General features: G+C 43.9%; 1 protein-coding gene and 1 long non-coding RNA gene across 16 annotated transcripts in view; one reads left to right on the forward strand and one right to left on the reverse strand.

The window, feature by feature from the left end:
* CHD1L (chromodomain helicase DNA binding protein 1 like) overlaps positions 1-20349 on the reverse strand; it is a 136224-nt gene that overhangs the window by 34919 nt on the left and 80956 nt on the right. For 13 of the 15 annotated variants that reach the window (XM_089300070.1, XM_089300075.1, XM_089300072.1 and 10 more), the window contains 6 exons: positions 14475-14637; positions 11789-11944; positions 10270-10362; positions 7711-7807; positions 5794-5867; positions 3236-3346 (listed from right to left, as the gene is read on the reverse strand). In XM_089300070.1, the coding sequence (XP_089156196.1) occupies positions 3236-3346; positions 5794-5867; positions 7711-7807; positions 10270-10362; positions 11789-11944; positions 14475-14637 (694 nt within the window). The remainder of the gene's footprint in view (positions 1-3235; positions 3347-5793; positions 5868-7710; positions 7808-10269; positions 10363-11788; positions 11945-14474; positions 14638-20349) is intronic. The other 2 variants (XM_089300078.1, XM_089300079.1) reach the window with 1 other exon arrangement.
* Positions 3346-7619, forward strand: LOC149125557 (uncharacterized). The gene is made up of 2 exons (XR_016210702.1): positions 3346-3540; positions 4539-7619. It is a non-coding gene; the product is annotated as an uncharacterized LOC149125557 (long non-coding RNA).

The raw sequence follows: 20349 nt of genomic DNA on the forward strand, positions 1-20349 counted from the left end.
CACAACTTGACACACACTGTATCAAACTCAGGAGCTTTTGCACAGCAAAGGAAACAACCAATATAGTGAAGAGACATCCAACAGAATGGGAAAAATATTTGCAAACCACATACCTGACAAAGGATTAATATCCCAAATATATCAGAAACTTAAAAATCAACAAAAAACAACCATTCCCAAGTAAGAAATGGGCAAAGAACTTCAATAGACAGTTCTCAAAAGAAATATAAATGGCCAACAAATATATAGAAAAAATGCTCAACAACACTAGCCATCAGGGAAATGCAAATCAAAACCACAGTGAGATATCACCTCACCCCTGTCAGAATGGCTAAAATCTAAAACACAGCGAGTAAACAAAAGCTTGGCAGGATGTGGTGAACATACAATGTATCAAAGAGATACCTGCACCACCATGTTCATAGCAGCATAAGATTTGGAATCCACCAAAATGCCCATAATTAGACGAATGGATAAAGAAAATGTGATACATATATACACAATGGAATATTGTTCAGCTATTTAAAAAAAGAATGAAATTCTACCATCTGCAGAAAAATGGACGCAACTGGAGAACATCAAGTTGAGTGAAATAAACCAGACCCAGAAAGACAAATACTACCTGTTCTCTTTATATCTGGGGCTAACATTTTCAAAATAAAAAAAAAGAAAGAAAAAAAGAAATATTTGTGTGTATCAGTATGGCTGCTAATATATGGCTGTTTTATAACTTTGTCAAACTAATGGTTAAGAATGTTATTCTACTACAGTTTTAATGATTTGTGATTACTTTAAAATTTACTGTATATGGGTGAAATGGTCATTTTTCCATTCAATTATTCTTTATGGCCATTGTATATTCCCACTAAAGTAGGGTTTGTTTGTTTGTTTGCTTTTTATTTGTTAAGCTTCTTTCTGATGAAGTATTAAGTCTTTTGATTGCAATTAACTTTAAAATGTTACCTCAAAAATGAAAAGAAAGGAAGAAGGAAAGTGGGAGAGAAAAAGGGACTATCAGTATTCTCTTAGAATTGTACCTACAAACCACACTGACTCTGTTAAAAACTAACTAAAAATTAAAATAAAAGAAAAAAAACGGGCATCACATTGTAAGATGCCCTTAGAGGGCACTGGTTTCACAAAGAGAACATTTCAGAAGTATTACTTCTTTCATCGACTGTTAAAATGTGAGCTCATGGTATGTTATGTATTTTATTCAGGAAAACAGCCCAACGTATCAGTATTTCTGAATATTGGTCAATAGAAGACTGACTAAACAAAATCTTTGATATAATATTGCCTTCTGTCTTCCACAGAAAGCCACACCATAATTTGGTATAACCTTCGTGGAAGTAATATGAAAATATGTACTTGAAGTCTTAGAATATTATATTTTATTTGACCCAGAAATTTAACATCTATGCATTTATTGTAAGGATACACTCCTAGATGAGCCTAAAGTTGTGACTTTTAGAATGGTAATAGTAAAAAAAAATAAAAATATTAATAAATGGAAAACTTCTTACCCATTTTAATTAAAATTTTTAAGCACTTTAAAAAAATTGTATGTCCATTTTCCAAAATTATTTTAATATAACAGAACTGAATGGTAGAGGCAATATGTATTTAAAAATGTGCTACAGTACCTTCCATCATATCATCTATTTGAAAAGTCATAAGTAATCTAAACTTTAAGCATAAGTAGACATAACACTGTTTTTCATACACAAAAACTTTGGGATGGAACAGTATTTCATTCCTCTCTTAACAAATTTCTCTCACTAGGGACACTAAATACTGCTTTCTGTGTTCAAGGACCACTTGTAGATCTGCTAAAAAGCTACTTTGCCCAATTTCAAATTAAAGTCCTTTTTGTTCATTTCAAAGAAGTCTCTGTAAAATGAAGATACATTTTTCATATGAAATAAATATGCAGTCAATAAAAAAAAAAAACTAAGGTCTGCTTGCTACAGGAAATAAGAATGATTTCATCTCCAAGAACTGATTGCCAATTACTCAATAGTATATAAAAGCACTCTGCAACCAGTAAAGCACTAGAAACATCATATATCAGATTCAGACAATGCCACAGATAATTCTAAATAGCTGGAGGTTTCACGATCATCATATTTTTAAGCAACTACATTTCTGTTCAGCTTCTACAAGTCTTTTTTTTTTTTTTTTTTTTTTTTTTTGACAGATATAGTTAGACAGAGAGAAAGGTCTTCCCTCCGTTGGTTCACCCCCGAAATGGCCACTACGGCTGCAGCTAAGCTGATCTGAAGCCAGGAGCCAGGTGCTTCTTCCTGGTCTCCCACATGGGTGCAGGGGCCCAAGCACTTGGGCCATCCTCTACTGCCTTCCCAGGCCACAGCACAGAGCTGGACTGGAAGAGGAGCAACTGGGACTAGAACCCGGCGCCCATATGGGATGCCGGCGCTGTAGGCGGAGGATTAACCAAGTGAGCCACGGCACCAGCCCCTAGCTTCTACAATTCTACTGCAGATTTCTTTGGGAGGAAGGACAACTGGCAAAGAGGTTGTCAACTTACTTCTCAAATGCACTATTAGGGTAGAAAGCTACTTCCCTGAACATAAATAAAACTTTCCACAAAATTGCAGAAATCTCTCAGGATGTTCCCAGGCCAATGATCAAGCAGTTTAGAATTACTTTCCAGAGCTGGCATTGTGATGTTGCAGGTGAAGCTTCTGCTTGTAGCGCCAACATCCCAGACTGGTGCCAGTTCATGTCCTGGCTGCACCACTTCCAATCCAGCTCCTGCTATGGCCTGGGAAAGCAGTGGAAGATGGCCCAAGTGCCTGGGCCCCCGTAGCCCAACAAGGGAGACCTGGAAGGAGCTCCTGGCTTGCCCAGCCCTGGCCATAGCAGCCATCTGGAGAGTGAACCAGCGGATAGATGACCTCTGACTCTCCCTCTCTCTCTGTAACTCTTTCAAATAAATAAATAAATCTTTAAAAAAATTACTTTCCAACAACTCCCAGTTCCAGCTTTAATTCTCCGAGATCTTGGCTTGGATAGGCAGGATGAAAAACAGTACCACGCTGAAGTCCAGTACCTTGATAAAATACAGTAAGTCCCTCAGTTCCCCTTTCTGAATATTCCTCAGTAATGATCTCACCTTTCAAAGAATTCTAGGGAAGCATTACTAATGACTACACTGCGAGTGCTCTCTCACCTCAAACTCTCTGCTTTCCTCAACGCCTGTGTGGCCTACCTGCTCTGGTACTCAGGAGAAAAGTAAAAATGGGCTGCTGTCCAAAGTTCTTGATGGCCAGGTATCTCTCCTCGCCTCTCACGGACCCGTCCACACGCTCGTAACTGTAGCCTGTACACGGTGGGGTGGAAGGGGAGATAGAGAAATCGTAACCCTTTTCAAGGACTCAGGTCAGCCTCAAACCAAACACCAAGCCTGCCTCTTTTCTTATATAGGTATGCCCCTGCTTGAATAAACCCTATGGAGAAAATTCTAAATTTGGGGGGACAAATCCTAACATACTACTTTGGGACTTAAAAACACAGGTGTCGCTCCCCGTCTTCGTGGAGGAACGACACAGGACCCTGCGCTGTTCTTTCGTCTGCTCGGCCCTCCCCGGGTTTGCTGCTGGTTCTTCCCGGGTTGGCTTAAAGAATTCCAAGCTGGCTTACGTCTCCGCCTCGGCCTGCACTCGCGGCTTCATCCTCCCTAACATTTTTCTCTACCCGGTATGTTTCCCTAAGTTTTCTTCCAACAATATTCCTCCCTCATTTCTCCTGGCCTCTCCCCACAGTCCGTATCCAAGTCTAAGTTTCTTATAGGTTTCACTTTCACTTTCAACCTGCAGTCCGTATCTGAGTCTAAGTTTCTTCTTGCTTTCACTTTAAATCCTAACTTCTTTCCCACAGTCCGTATCCGAGTCTATGCCTAGGCTTTCGATAGCTTCTTCCGGCACCTTTTCTGTCCGGCTTTTCCCTAGGCTCTTTGCTAGTCTCTCTCTCCAGTATTTTCCACTTCTTCCCGTTTCTTCCCTCCTAAGTTTCCTATCCGAGTCACGGCACCATTATGTCGCTCCCCGTCCTCGTGGAGGAACGACACAGGACCCTGCGCAGTTCTTTCGTCTGCTCGGCCCTCCCCGGGTTTGTTGCTGGTTCTTCCCGGGTGGGCTACCGACCCTTCCACCTCCGTGGAAGGGCGGTTCCCCCTGCCACATTCCCCACTTCCGCGGGGGAGCGGCACACCGCCGGCCGGCTCTCTCGGGGGCTGCACAGGTGTTCCCCTTAGATGTTCCTGGTGCATGTTGTCTCTCTCCTCCTTTATAGTCCTCTTCCACCAATCCCAACTCTGCTACCCACACACCGAGTACGCTGCTCTCCTCCAATCAGGAGCAGGTCCCACAGTTTATTGGTTGAACTGGAGGCAGCTGTGTAGAAGCTGTTTCCCTTCTCAGCGCCATATTGTGGGAAAGCAGATGCATAGAATAAGTCTTAATTCCAGTAACTTAGTCTAGTCCGAGTTGCTCCCAGTTGCTCCCCACACACAGGCAGTCAAAATTTTATGTAGTTATGGAATCTGCACTCAGTCATGACTATTCCTGGGAGAGCCTGAAGGTCCACCCTGTGCAGCAGTTTCTACTCGCTGAGACACAACTCTGACTTATGCAAGCAGTAAGACAAGCACTTGAGAGCAGGTGAGCAAGCCCACCTGATGGCCCACTGTCTGCCTGTCAGTGAAGCTTCAGGGTTTTCCACTTGTCACCACGCATCCGGGTCAGGAAGGGGAGCTATATATTCAGGCCTTCCTCATGCATTATAGCATTTATCCAAGTGTCCGCTGGACCAGATACACTGCAGTACTTGAGGTAGCATCAATTTGGTCTAAGAGACTCACTCTGGACTTTTTAAACTGTACTATCTGGAACTGATACTTCCTTCACTTCTGGGCTCAAGATCAACCAACAGAGGTCAGCATATCTTGGAGAATATCCAGTGCTGTAAGCACAGCAGGTTAAGCCACCACTTGTGACACCAGTATCCCATATCAGCGTGAGTGCCAGTTTGAGTCCCAGCTGTTCCACTTCTGATCCAGCTCCCTGCTAACATGCCTGGGAAAAGCAATGGAAGATGGTCCAAGGGCTCATGCCCATGCCACCCATGTGGAAGTTCCAGGGGGAGTTCCTGGCTTCAGCCTGGCCCAGCCTTAGCCACTGCAGTCATCTGGGGAGTGAATCAGTGGCTAGAAGACATCTCTCTCTCTGTCTCTGCCTTTCAAATAAATAAATCTTTTTTTTTTTAATGTCAACCAATATTATGGTCTTTCCCCCATCATCCCACATAAACTTTATTACCTATTAAACAGCAGTCCTAGGTAATTATTTACATCTCCCATCGTATATACAGAATTAACTGATCTGATCTTCCCCCTGGTTGATTTATAGATCTTTTCTACTGATGCTGAATAAGCACTCAACTGTCTGAATGTTATACATACAGAACTATTTATTTATCATACATTTGCAAAAACACTCAACATTTCTGCAGCATTTGCTCCAGCGCCCATGATTTTAAATCACGTAAGTGCTGGGAATGTGGGTGCTCACTTCTGCCCAGCACCTCGACTGCTGTCAATCCTTGCCCTCACACAACTCTCCTTACTTTTGCATCCTCTTTTGGTTCTAAGCTATGTTCTTGCGTGGCTTTCCTTTATAACATTCTCACAAACCATATTTCCCTTCCTGTATCCATCTGAGTGTTAAATCTAAAAAATACTTAGGGAACGCGGTGGCCAAGGGGTGTCACCTCTGTAATCCATATAGTCTTGGAGAATATCCAACATCTGGGTCATCTGGGAGAAAAGTAAAACCCGATGGCCCCTGGCAAGAAAAAAGAAAAGGAGAAACTGCCAATTCTAGTTATATTTAAGGTGAGTTTCCCTCAGGCAAAACTTACCAAAGAACACAAGCTCATAAATAAATGAAATACAAGTACTGAAGTAGAAACGTAACTGTCATGTACTGCACGGACTTTCTCAGAAACTCCCAGTGCTTTACATTAAGACTCTGCCCCCATACACAGCTGTATCCTTCAGAGCAGTGCTCAAACTAGAGTGCAGACACTCCCAGGAGCACATGTCAGCACGCCAGCGGGTATAAGAAGTCCTACAATAACCAAGATGACTCTTTCTGGGACACCAATTTACACATGAAAAAAATTTAAGCTTTCATTTTAATAGCAAAACAAATATACATCTGTTAAGAGTAAATGTAGGGCTTGGTCCTTCTTTCTACCAGCCCTTCCTTTTGTTTGGAGTCTTTCTTATTCTTACGTAAATAAATCTTCATTTCTTCTACTCTCAAAAAAAAAAAAAAAAGTGAAACACAAATTCAGATGCACATGCACACACATACACACACACAAACACACACATAAGCACAACCCAGAGAGCCCGAAGAGCCCTCCACAGCTGTTCTCTACTTGGGGGTACAGAACTACTATGCTCACATCAACAGCTGCAATGGCTGAAGAGTTTGTAAAGGATCATTTCAGACAAGCAAGGGGAGAGCTGACATCTCATCTCCCATAATGCATGAGAAAACTTACATATAGGAAGAAAAGACAGAAAAGGAAGACACAAAATGATGGATTAAGCCAAGGATGAACTAAAGACTAGAGTACCTCATTACCAACAAACATTTTAATTTTAAATTTGCACAAAGAAAGCAGCACAGTGCTGTCAAAGCAGTATCTTCATTATAAAAATCAACTTAATCTGAGCTTGCAAGAAGTGTACAATGCTCTCCTTCAAGGATCTATCCCCAGGTAAAGGGAAAGAGCATGGAACCTGAAGATGTGGGTCTCAATTCTAACTGCATCTCTGCCACCTGCTGGCTACGTGACCTTAGAAAAGGCACACAACCTTTCTGGGCTTGTTAAATAAAAAAATTGAATAGAAGGTATTCATGGGCCCTTCTCCAACTACAACACACTTATGGTACTTAAACTGGAAATACAGGGAGATGTACAATTATTTAACTTGCACATTCCTAAGGTTAAGCAATTTTGCCAAATCGGAAGTTTAGATTATGAAGCTCAGGCCGTGTCTGGGACAAGCTGGACCCAAGGGACAACACTGAAGTCTTTGAGAATCTGGGCTTTCTCTACGTCCTCTTTCCCTCTGCTAACTGGGAGGACTGGGTACAAGCTGGACACCAGGCTGCTGAACACTAACTTATCCTGGTCTTTTGATGCCTAACTCATGTCTCTGGGAAAGAGCTCCCCAAGTTCCCACTGAGTTCAAGTCACACCCACCAAGTCAAGAAAAGTGAATGAGCCCTTGCTATATGACAATTTACGGCAAGGTACCAGTAGGCAATTATAAAAGAAATGTTTCAGGGTGTCTCTGTCCTTAAGGAACCAAATAATGTAGCTGAGTGATTGAGACCAACATGCGCCAGTTACCCAGACAGCAGATTAAGGGAGGGCACTGCCACGTGCTGGACTGTGATCCTAGTGCTGTAGGAATTCAGGAAAGGATGACCAAGGGAGGAGTAGGGCGAGTGTGCAGTCACAGAGACCACAGAACCTCAATCAGCATCTTAAAAAAAAAAAAAAAAAAAAAGGAAAAATGGAATCCATCTAAAAAAAATCACTAAGTTCCTCATTATTCAGGTCTCTGAGTTACTAGCTCAGAGCACACAATATGAATCTACCACCTACCTGGAATACAGGAATGCCAGGAGCTTATCCAGCAGGTGAAGTTTCCCACTGGCTTCGATTAGGTGGTCTCCAACTTCAAAAGGCTCTGGCTCCACACCTGGAAAACAAAGAATCCACTCCCAGTAATGTGCCCTCAGTCAGGGCAGACTCCTTGAGTAGAGAAGTGGATAGTTACCTATGCTACAGTGACAGGTCAAGCCCCTTCTAACTGATCATGGGCCCAAACCTCATCTCTCTTCGAGGCATTTTCTAAGCATTTATTTGTAAGATGATTTCATTGCTGCTTAACACCAATCACAGAGCCTAGAACACCCAACAAACCTAATAAGCATTTATCTAAGGATCAAATCCACCCTTCAGGAAACTGAGGCACAGGAAGATGCTAAAGATCAAAGAGACCAAAATTTAAAATCTTGATTCTCTCACTGTAGAAAGTTAATCAAGAAATAGGCTTAGGGGGCACTGTGGTGCGGTGGCTAAGTCAGCATCTATGATGCTGACATCTTATATGAGTGCTGGTTCAAGTCCCATCTGCTCTACTTTGGGTCCAACTCCTTGTTAATGCATCTCAGAAGGCAGTGGAAGATGGCCCAAGTGCCCAAGATGGCCCTACCGGGTTGAAGCTCCTGGCTCCTAGGCCATTATTAGCATTTGGGGAGTGAACCAGAGGATGGGAGATCTCTCTCTCTCTCTCTCTCTCTAACTCTGCCTTTCAAATAAATAAACAGGCTTAGATATATAATCTAGCTATTCTCATGAACATGTTCCTAATGCCCCCTTTCTCTTAAAAGATCTGATATGCACCTTATCAAGAATCTGTGAAAAAAAAATTTTTTTTTTTGGACAGGCAGAGTGGACAATGAGAGAGAGAGAGAGAGAGAGAGAAAGGTCTTCCTTTTCCGTTGGTTCACCCTCCAATGGCCGCTGCGGCCGGCGCGCTGCGACCAGCGCACCGCGCTGATCGGATGGCAGGAGCCAGGTGCTTCTCCTGGTCTCCCATGGGGTGCAGGGCCCAAGGACTTGGGCCATCCTCCACTGCACTCCCGGGCCACAGCAGAGAGCTGGCCTGGAAGAGGGGCAACCAGGACAGAATCCGGCACCCTGACCAGGACCAGAACCTGGTGTGTCGGCGCCGCAGGCGGAGGATTAGCCTAGTGAGCCGTGGCGCCAGCTGAAAAAAATTTTTTAAAGACTTATTTATTTATTTGGAAGGCAGAGTTACAGAGCAAGGGTGTGGGTTGGGGGGAGACAGAAATCTTCCATCTGCTGGTTCATTCCCCAGATGCCTGCAGGAGTTAGGGCTGGCCCAAGTGAAAACCAGGAGCCAGGATTTCCACCCAGGTCTCCCACGTGTGTAAGCAGGGGCCAAAGCATTTGGGTCATTTTCTGCTTTCCTAGGCACATTATCAGGGAGCCTGATTGGAAGCAGGGCAGCTGGGACTTGAATCTGTGTTCATAAGGGATGCTGGCATCGCAGGCAATGGCTTAACCTGCTGTACCACAATGCTGAACCCCTGTGGAATTTTTAAGCACCTCATAACACTACTTGGCAAAGATTTTCTTACAATGACTACAGCAAACTCCCTGCCTAGATTCTAGAGTAAAGTCACAGAAGTCCTGGACTTGCCCAACCACAGGTCACCAGAGTGAATACAAAAAGCCTCCGTCTGCATGACAACGTGCAGGAGGCAGCTCAAAGCAGGCGGGGCACTTACTGTAAGTGAAGGGGAGGCAGCAGAGGAGACTGAGAGGGAGCAGGGGAAGGCAGAAGCAGAAGCACAGAAAGTGTGACCCCAGAAGCTTCGAGAAAGAAGTGATGGACTGTGTAGAAGGGGTACCAAAATGTGAATGGACAGCTACTGGCTGGGCAACACCAGGATCACCAGTGAGCTTGGAACAGAGATGACAAAAGGCTGAGCGAGCTCACGACAATGGGAAATCTGATCATTAAGAAAGAACTGGTTAACCCCGCATGATGGCACAGCTGCACAATGGCCGGAGCTGTGCCAGTCCACTGGCCTTGGATCTTCAAAGTTGTCAATGTCATGGAAGACAAAAAAGACAACAAAAACCAGAGATGCTGAAGAAAGTTTCTAGATTATTGGAGATAACAGCCAAGATCTATGACCGAAACTTAGATTTAAAAAACAGAAATAAAAAGAGCCATAAAAGCCATGAGGGGGACAACTTAAGGAATCTGAATACGAACAATATATTATAAGCACTAGCACACGTTGATCATCTGTGATCCAAAACTCTGAAATCCAAAACGTGCCACACACTCAAGAAGTCTCAGTTTTGGAGTGTTGTGAACCTTCGGATCAGGGACGCTCAATGGGTAATATCTGAGCAAATATCCAAAATTAAAAAAAAAAAAACTTCAAAATTTAAAACTTTTGGTTGCAAGCATTTCAAATTAGGGATATTCAACCTGCCCAAAGAAAATAAGAACAAACAAAGCAGACATAGTAACAGAGGCAATTCTTTTTTAAGAATTTTTAAAATTTCACCACAAAAAAGTTACCAAAAAATAATATAAGGAAAAGGGCACTGTCTCACCATCAAATAAATAAGGGTGATCCACACACTTTCGAAGCTGGGATAAGATGTTCTGAAGTTTAACTTTCTTAGCCATCCCATTTTCAAATGCATCTGAAATTAAAACATATACATATTTATATATAGTGACAGAGAGAAAGATATACTATAGAACCAAACACCCCCTCCCAAAAAAAAATAAACCTAGATTTTCATAAATAGCCTTACTAGTTTTTTTTAATGTAAACTTGTAAAGTGCCTTTAGGAAATGGAATTTCATTTCAAGGAAAGCAGTGATTTCATCTCCAGTGCACTGATGCTTTTTTTTTTTAAAGATTTATTTATTTATTTGAAAGTCAGAGCTATACAGAGATAAAGGTCTCCCATCCAATGGTTCACTCTCCAGTTGGCCACAACAGCCGGAGCTGTGCCAATCCGAAGCCAGGAGCCAGGAGCTTCCTTCAGGTTTCCCACGCAGGTGCAGGAGCCCAAGAACTTGGGCCATCTTCTACCGTTTTCCCAAGCCATAGCAGAGAGCTGGATTGGAAGTGGAGCAGCCGGGTCTCAAACCGGCGCCCATATGGGATGCCGGCGCTTTAGGCCAGGGCATTAACCTGCTGCACCACAGCGCCGGCCCCAACTAATTTCTATACTATGTCCTTCAATCTTAAATTAACTTCCCAGATTTCCCTGAATTGAGAACGGCTCACTCATATGTAATTTTCCTATCTTCTTGTTTAAAGAAGGAAAGTTAAACCATAAATTGAACTCTATAATACTTTGAATTCTTTTTCCAAAATTCTAAATTGGCTTCTTTAATTGTAAAGTCAAGAAAAAAAAATTGAGAGACTGTTTCACTCCTCCTGGTGAATTTAACAAAAACAACAATTTCTAGCCCATTAAATACAAGAGAGCTTCAAAGAGTTGGTAGCAAAAACAGAATTAAGAGATGAGTTTCCGGGGCTGGCGCTGTGGCACAGCGGGTAAGGCTGCCACCTGCAGTGCCAGCATCCCATATGGGCACCAGTTCAAGTCCCAGATGCTCTACTTATGATCCAGCTCTCTGCTGTGGACTGGGAAAAGCAGCAGAGGATGGCCCAAGTCCTTGGGTCCTTGCACCAACTTGAGAGACCTAGAAGCTCCAGGCTCCTGGCTTCGGACAGGCCAAGCTCCAGCCACTGAGACCATTTTGGCAATCAATCAGCGGATGGAAGACCTCTCTTTCTCTCTCTCTGCCTCTGTCTCTGTAACTCCACCTTTCAAATAAATAAATAAATTTTAAAAAAGAGATGAGTTTTCCATGAATTTTGTGAAGCCCCCTTGTATCCATCAGGGTGTGAGGAAGGCAAGCACAAAAGTGCTTAATTTCCGTAAGCAGGGTGAGAAAAAAAAGAGAATTTCACAACAGCAAACACCAAGTCTGAGTTACATCTGAGATTCTCTGCTACAGCCCCCACTGTGGCTGCCCCAAGTACCACACAGAACAGAAAATCCTGCCCCCATTCTTGCTGTGCAAAGCTGAGTGTGATTCTGCACTTACCCAGGTCCTTCATCAAGACGGCCTTGTAGCACTTCTTCTGCAGCGCGGACAGGCCGTGGTACAGCACCACTTCCATCTTCTTGGGAAGCTCCGTGGCCACCTCAGCCTTCACTCGCCTCAGCAGAAACGGCTGCAAGAGCTCGTGCAGCTCGCTTGCTGTGTGAGGGAAAAACCCAAGTGTGGGACAGAGCGGGGCCCAGGCACTGGAGTCCTAGACGACACACAGCCATTTTAACTTTGCATTGCCATTCTGAGTCTGTGCGCCAAGCAAGAATTAAATTTCACTTTTTCACTGGATTCTTCTTCCCAAATCCTTCTGGAACCATAACTGGCTCTTAATCCAAGAACCAAGAACACTCAAAGAACTTATTAATAATCTCAGTTGCCTGAAGCTCTTTTGTTTCCAGAGCATTTCTACATCTAATCTCATTGATCAGCAGAACGGCACAGAAATGTAAGGAAAGTAAAACTGTCACTATTCTCACAACCAAGTTAAGTGAGGCTCAGAGAAATGAAGCAACTGATCCGAAGTCACACAGCTGGAAATGAACGGTGCCAGTACTCAAACCTAGTCCTTTTGACTTCGAGGGCCTTGTTTCCTCCACAGGTATGCTGAATTTTAAAACCTAGCCTCAACTGAAATTACACTATCTGTAAGGTTGACATATGCAATAAATAAAAATATAAATAAAATAAATAAAAAAGAACCTGGCTAAATGTGAACAAGGGGCCAGCACCATGGTACAGCAGGTTAAGCTACCGCCTAAGACGCAGACATCCCTTTGAGTACCAGTTTGAGTCTCAGATGCTCTATTTCCAACCTAGCTCTCTGCTAAGGTGAATGGGAAAGCAGCAACAGATGGCCCCAGTATTAGGCTCCTTGCCACCCACAAAGGAAACCCAGATGGAGTTCCAGGTTCCCAGATTCGGCCTGGCTCAGCTCCAGCAATTACAGCCATTTGGAGAGTGAACCAGTGGAAGGAAGATATCTTTCTCTATCTCTGCCTTTCAAATAAGTAAATAAGGATTAAAAAAAAAACTGGAAAACAAATTCAAGCATCCTAGGAAATACTTGGTTGGATTTCCTCTATATTATCTGGCAACTCTGAACACAGGCGCAGTCAGAGCAGGGTCCCCAGGCAATCTTCAGACTATGGAATGGAGAATTTTGCTGTGAGAAGCATATTCAACTCACACTTACCCAAACACAAATAGCTCACTAGCTGACATGCTTTCCATTTATTCCAAATCATCATCCTACAGTAATATCAAGGTAGAGAGAGGTAATTCTACAAGGCAGAGGGGTACGGTATGAGAGAAAGCTGCCAGCTGTCTAAATAAGGCTTCCACACCCCAAGTCAGAGAATTTATGCTTAAAAAAATACAGAGAAGGCCAGCGCCGCGGCTCACTAGGCTAATCCTCTGCCTTGCGGTGCCGGCACACCGGGTTCTAGTCCCGGTCGGGGCGCCGGATTCTGTCCCGGTTGCCCCTCTTCCAGGCCAGCCCTCTGCTGTGGCCAGGGAGTGCAGTGGAGGATGGCCCAAGTGTTTGGGCCCTGCACCCCATGGGAGACCAGGAGAAGCACCTGGCTCCTGCCATCAGATCAGCGCGGTGCGCTGGCCGCAGCACACCGGCCGCGGCAGCCATTGGAGGGTGAACCAACGGCAAAAGGAAGACCTTTCTCTCTGTCTCTCTCTCACTATCCACTCTGTCAAAAAAAAAAAAAAAATACAGAGAAAACCTTCACTTCTGATATACATGTTTGGGAAAAGTTAAGTTTAGGCCTTATGCAGAACAGAAGGATTTTAGAGTTCTTCTAAAATGAGTCTGATTTCACTTTTCCTTTTAAAAACATTTGAAATGCTACAGCAACTATTCATTGTCCTGTTTTGGGTGGTACAAACCAGAAAAATCCAGTTCTGTTGCTACTAATCAGGATATCAGATCTTGCACTCCAGCTACCTCAGACTTTTGGTGTCAGTGTTGTGGTGTCAGAGGCTGGTGTTATGATGCAGTGAGCTAAGCTGCCATTTGCAATGTCGGCATCTGTATCAGAATGCCGGTTCAAGTCCCAGCTGCTCCGCTTCCAATCCAGCTCCCTGCTAATGTGCCTAGGAAAGCAGAGGAGGATGCACTTGGGCCCCTGCCATCCACGTGGGAGACTCGGATGGAATTCCAGGCTCCTGCCTTCTCCTGGCCACAGCCATTGAGATCATTTGGAGAATGAACCAGCAGACAGAAGTGTGTGCTCACATGCTCTCTCTCTCACTCTACCTTTCAAATAAACAAGTCACTAAAAATAGAAAAACACTGGCGTTGCAGGATGCGGAACAATAGTTTGGGACCGCAGAACTCACTTTTCTGCCCCAGGAAGTGGCATGGGAAGGTCATGATTTTACAGAAAGTTCAGGTTAGAAAAAAATACAGTCTGCAAATCTGTAGGCACTTTGTACCTCTTCCAAAAATGAACCAGAGGAGGCCTCTTATAGAATCCTCTAACAAGCGAGCCAGGTGCAGCAGACAATGGAAAAGCCTCAGAAACCGAGCATCCCCCTTTTTAGTGGTTCTTCTTCTCCACGGAAGACATTCTCTGATGATTGATTCTTTTCTGCCTATAACCCTTCCATGCAAGGGCAGTTTCTGTGTCAAGACCTCCTGGGGATGATTTGTAGGAAGGGAACTTGCCTGACTTCGACTCTTTCTCAATATCCTGGTAACGCTGAACAAACTCTTCCACCTGTTCTTTGCAAAAGAGATCAGGCTCCACAAAACTGAGGAGGGAGTAGAGCTCCTGGAGGCTGTTCTGGATGGGCGTTCCGGTCAGCAGGAGACTGAAGACTACTGAGAACTTAAACACATATGTAAATAAAATTTAAAATCTAACATTCCAAAGCAAAACTGAGTTACCCACCATAACCTCTACCCATAAAAGTGGCATGATTTAATGGAAGACCAAGTGACATGAAATCAGAAGAATCAAGTTCAAGTTGGATACCAGCTGTCTGATGTAAGAAAAACAGCTCTTCAGGGGCCAGTGCTGTGTGGCACAGCGGGTAAAGCCACCACCTTCAGTGCCGGCATCCCATATGGGCACCTGTTCGAGTCCTGGCTGCTCTACCTCTGATCCAGCTCTCTGCTATGGCCTGAGAAAGCAGTAGAAGATGGCCCAAGTCCTTGGGCCCCTGCACCCGTGTGGGAGACCCAGAAGAGGCTCCTGGCTCCTGGCTTCGGATGGGTACAGCTCAGGCTGTTGTGGCCAACTGGGGAGTAAACCAGCGGATGGAAGACCTCTCTCTCTCTCTCTCTGCCTCTCCTTCTCGCTCTCTGTAAATCTTTCAAGTAAATAAATAAATAGAAAAGAAAAGAAAAGAAAAGAAAAGAAAAGAAAAGAAAAGAAAAGAAAAAGAAAAGAAAAACAACTCTTCAGTTTCAACTATAAGAAGGGGATAGGGCCAGCACTGTGGCGTAGAAGGTTAAACATCACTTGTGGCGCCAGCATCCCATTTGGGCACCGGTTCCAGTTCTGGCTGCTCCACTTCCTATCCAGCTCCCTGCTGATGGCCTGTGAAAGCAGTAGAAGCTGGCCCAAGTGCTTGGGCTCCTGCACCCATTTGGGAGACCCAGAAGAAGCTCCTGGCTTCAGATAGGTTCAGCTTTGGCCACTGCGGCCATGTGGGGAGTGAGCCAGTGGATGGAAGACCTCTCTCTTTCTTTCTATCTCTCCTCTCTCAGTAAGTCTGCCTCTCAAGTAAATAAATAAATGCTTAAAAGGGGTACGGGGGTGGAGGGGGAAGGGGGTGGATAAAAATCCTATGGCGAACATACTTTTGCAAGGATTACCACCTTGTGAACTCTGAAGTTGTACAAGAGCATTCAACATGGCTGTTGTAATTCAAACTATGTCAGAAATTCAGACTATGTGTTATTACCTATGTGGGCATGTCTACTGAAGTGCCACTATCTCAATGCATATTCTCATGCAGTTTGTGAAGTCCAAAGCTATATCCGGCCCTACCACTACAAGCATGAAGACCTTTATTAAAACATTGGGGCCGACGCTGTGGTGTAGTGGGTAAAGCCACCATCTGCAGTGCTGGTATCCCATATGGGCACCAATTCAAGTCCCAGCTGCTCTGCTTCTGATCCAGCTCTCTGCTGATGACTGGGAAAGCAGAAGAAGATGGTCCAAGCCCTTGGTTCCCTGCACCTGCACGGAAGACCCGGAAGAAGCTCCTGGCTCCTGCCTTCAGACTGGTCCAGCTCTGGCCACTGTGGCCATTTGGAGAGTGAACCAGCGGATGGATAATCTCTCTCTCTCTCTGCCTCTGCCTCTCTGTAACTCTTTCAAGTAAAATAAATAAATCTTTTTTTTTTTTTTTTTTTTGACAGGCAGAGTGGACAGTGAGAGAGAGAGAGAGAGAGAGAGAGAGAAATGTCTTCCATTTTTCCATTGGTTCACCCCCCACAATGGCTGGTGCAGCCAGTGCACCGCGCCGATCCAAAGCCAGGAGCCAGGTGCTTCTCCTGGTCTCCCATGAGGGTGCAGGGCCCAAGCACTTGGGCCATCCTCCAATGCACTCCCAGGCCACAGCAGAGAGCTGGCCTGGAAGAGCAGCGACCGGGACAGAATCCGGTGCCCCATCCGGGACAGAACCTAGGGTGCCAGCGCCGCAGGCAGAGGATTAGCCTATTGAGCCACGGCGCCAGCCAAAATAAAATGCCCTTTTGTAAATCTTTATGCTGGATCAGATGAAAGACAGTAAGACTTCTGAATGTTTCTGGATACAGGGCCATATGCAATCTCAAATAGAAAGGAATTTTAGAAATCCTGAGAAATAGAAAAACATCAAGAATAAGAGAATAATGAAGTAAAAGGTTAGGAAAAACAGGTCAAGCAAAGGACAACTTTTGAATCAGTATTAACAAGAACTTAAACCATTAGAATTAAATAATATGGCAAAGTGGGAAAGCTATATCCTACGTAAGGTATTAAGTATCAAAATACAATATGTGGCCAGCACCGAGGCTCACTAGGCTAATCCTCTGCCTGCAGCGCCGGCACCCCGGGTTCTAGTCCCGGTTGCTCCTCTTCCAGTCCAGCTCTCTGCTGTGGCCCAGGAAGGCAGTGGAGGATGGCCCAAGTGCTTGGGCCCTGCACCCGCATGGGAGACCAGGAGGAAGCACCTGGCTCCCAGCTTCGGATCCGCACGGCACACCAGCCGCAGAGGCCATTTGAGGGGTGAACCAACGGAAGGAAGACCTTTCTCTCTGTCTAACTGCCTGTCAAAAAAAAAAAAAAAAAAAGATACAATATGTATATGTGCATATATTTACACAAAGGATACTTTAAAATAATTTGTGGAAAATAGAATTAAAAGTAGTTTGGGTGCAAAACAATTTTGAAATCTATGTATATGGGAGTACACAAAAATTTCACGGAAAATGCATATTATGAAAAAGCTATACAGGGATAGTACACACATTACTTATTGCATCTTTGGGTTTGAAGCAAACATTTTTATAAGTAACACGTATGCACTTATATGTGGACATACACACACACACATAGTCAAGAACACGTCAGCACACACACCAAAGTGTTAACATAAGAGGATCACTGAGTGTTCTCCCTTTCTGTCTTTCCACGTTAATTTGGGAAGGAATCCTAAGAAGATACTGTTTTTATAATTAGAAATAGAGTGCAATAAATTAAAACTGATTTTAAAAACCTTTCTTTCAATCTCCTTTGCTTCTCCTTGAAATGTCAAGTCAATGTCCACCCACTCATAGCAGCTCTGCTTGCTGGGCAATGTTGTCACAGTGTCTCAAGTATGGGAACTGGCCAAAAAGAAATGTTTCCAATAACCAGTTCACATTTTCACAATACATGTTCACCAGGTAAAGAGCAGAGGTGACAAAAGAATATGTAGCCACAAAGAGAACCGAGATGGCCAGTTACCATAATCAGCTTATCCTACGGCACAGATTAACCTTTGATTCAAATTAGTGTCCATTTTGCATCAAAACTTACAACTGGACAAAAAAGAAAAAAAATCCAGAAACAATCTCAGCTTCTATTTTATAATTTTTTTTATTTCTATAATACTTTGCCATTATTTTTCAGGCTATTAAATATTCTTCTATATAATGTCTTATGGCAGTCTTACTTTGTAAACACTATGGATGTAGAACAAATTGTGTAACTAAATCTCCATGTTTCATATTTACGTTGCTTCTAACTCTTTACAAATAAATTGGTACCCCTTTCCTCACCTTAGTCCAATAAACAAATATATTTCTTTCTAACCAACTTGCTAACCTGCAATCCAAATTTCACCTAAACAGGCAGAATCAGATGACCCAGAACAACTTCTCACAAACCCCACTAAGCCTCAGTTTCTCTGCAAATAACAAGCCTCTGGGACCAATGAGAAGACTCAGTTTCCCGGATCCAGCTCCACAGTGCTCTTACTACACCTGCTTCCCTTCTCCCATCGTGAATTAGTAACCTGCTCTGTTAGTTTTTGGAGCAGTTGGTCATAAGGTTAGACACCAGGATATGACAACTGCTATGATTTCAAAATTCAAAATTTTCCTTCAAAATCCAGGTGTTGCCAATGTGATGGTATCAAGAGGTGGGGCCTTGATGGTATTAAGATCTTTCTGGGCCTTGAGGGCTCCTCCCTCATGAATGGGATTAAGGCCCTTATAAAAGGGGCTTCACCCAGTTTCTCTTCTGCTCCCGCTTGCCCTTCCACCTTCTGCCACAAGGATGCAGCAAGAAGGCCCTCACCAAATGCTGTACCTACAGATTGAGATACGTTTATGTTCATCACAGACCACCCAGTCTGTGGTGTTCTGTTACAGCAGCACAAATGGACGAAGACAATAATCTCTTGGAAAACAGGCCCTGTTAACAGTCCCTACAAAGCAAAGAACACCAGAAAGCAGCAGGAACCCACCAGGAGACAGCAATCTTTCAGATTAATACACAGTGCCCAGCACCTGCACCAAAACTCTAAAATCTGCACCATATAGGTCAGATCTCACAACCTCTAAATTCATTAACTGATCTATTATGGGTCAGGGACCAAACTTTAATTATCATCACAGAAATGAACATACATAGTCCTTTAGCAGCTCAACAAAGAGAAGGGAACTTCACACTCCACTGGCTCCTCAGAGAAAAAGGGCGAATCTCGGCTGCTACAGTATTTCTCAGCTACTTTGCCAGAATGATGCAAGATCAAGAGAGTAAGGGCAAAGTATATAACACTCAAAAGTATGACACAAACAAGAGAGACTGAAGGTAACAGTCAATGGCATGAAATCAGCCACTCGTGATTCCAGGTGAACCACAAATTGGGTAAGGAGTAAAATAAGTTCAATGTACCTTGCTATTGCAGGCTGAAGAATTATAATTTTTAAGAGAAATTGCCCCTTTGAAGATGATCAAAAGAGTAGAAACATTTCCAGAACCACATGCACTTTATTGGGTAGGTCTTATTTATTTGAAAACCAAATTTTAGTAAATATGATCTAAAGACCACAGAAAGCAGCAGCAGCTAGGCCTTATTAAGTACAACTTCCATCAGCCATAAGATGTTCATTCAGCACTGCACAAATCTCACTGGGAAAAAATGTTTCGATTTGTTGGTCTCTATACTAGTCTAATTTTTTTTAAAAAAAGTCATGGGGCAGGTGTTTGGCACAGCAGTTCAGACTCCACTTGGGACACCCATATCCCATATTCAGATGACTGGGATCTAGTACCAGCTCAGCTCCTATTCAAGCTTATGATTTATGTGCGCCCCGGGAGGCAGCAGGTGATGGCTCAAGTAGTTGGGTCCCAGCTACCCATGTGGGAGACCTGGATTGAGTTCCCAGCTCCTGGGCATGTGGGGAGTGAACCAATAGATGGCAGGTTCATCTGTCTCTGTCTCTGTTTCTCAAAAAATTAAAAAAAAAAAAAAAAAGTTACAGTAGGGAGAGAGGGATGAATAGGTGGAACACACAGAATTTTTCAGGCAGTGAAACCACTCTGTATGACACCATGATGTCAACATATGTCACAGAACATACAACACTAAGAGCGAACTCTAAGGTAAACTACCCATCTTGGACAAGCACAATGTGTCAGTGCAGGCTCATCTCCCCTAACAAATGCACACTGCAGTGCTGGATGCTGGCAGGAGGGGAGGCTGTGCATGTGGGGTGCAGGAGACGGCATTTTGGAAATGTCTTTACCATCCTCTCAACTTTTTTTTTTAAAGATTTATTTATTTGAAAGTCAGAGTTACACAAAGAAAGAAGAGGCAGAGAGAGAGAGGGAGGGAGGGAGGGAGGGAAAGAGGTCTTCCATCCACTGGTTCACTCCCCAGTTGGCCACAATGGCCAGAGCTGTGCTGATCCAAACCAGGAGTCAGGAGCTTCCTCTGCGTCTCCCACACAGGTGCAGGGACTCAAGGACTTGGACCATCTTCTACTGCTTTCCATAGCAAGAGCTGGATCGGAAATGGGACAGCCAGGACTCGAACCAGTGCCCATATGGGATGCCCGC

The sequence above is a fragment of the Oryctolagus cuniculus genome, chromosome 7, assembly GCF_051225735.1.
Source record: "Oryctolagus cuniculus isolate XC-2025 breed Fujian yellow rabbit chromosome 7, ASM5122573v1, whole genome shotgun sequence".
Classification (NCBI taxonomy): Eukaryota; Metazoa; Chordata; class Mammalia; order Lagomorpha; family Leporidae; genus Oryctolagus; species Oryctolagus cuniculus.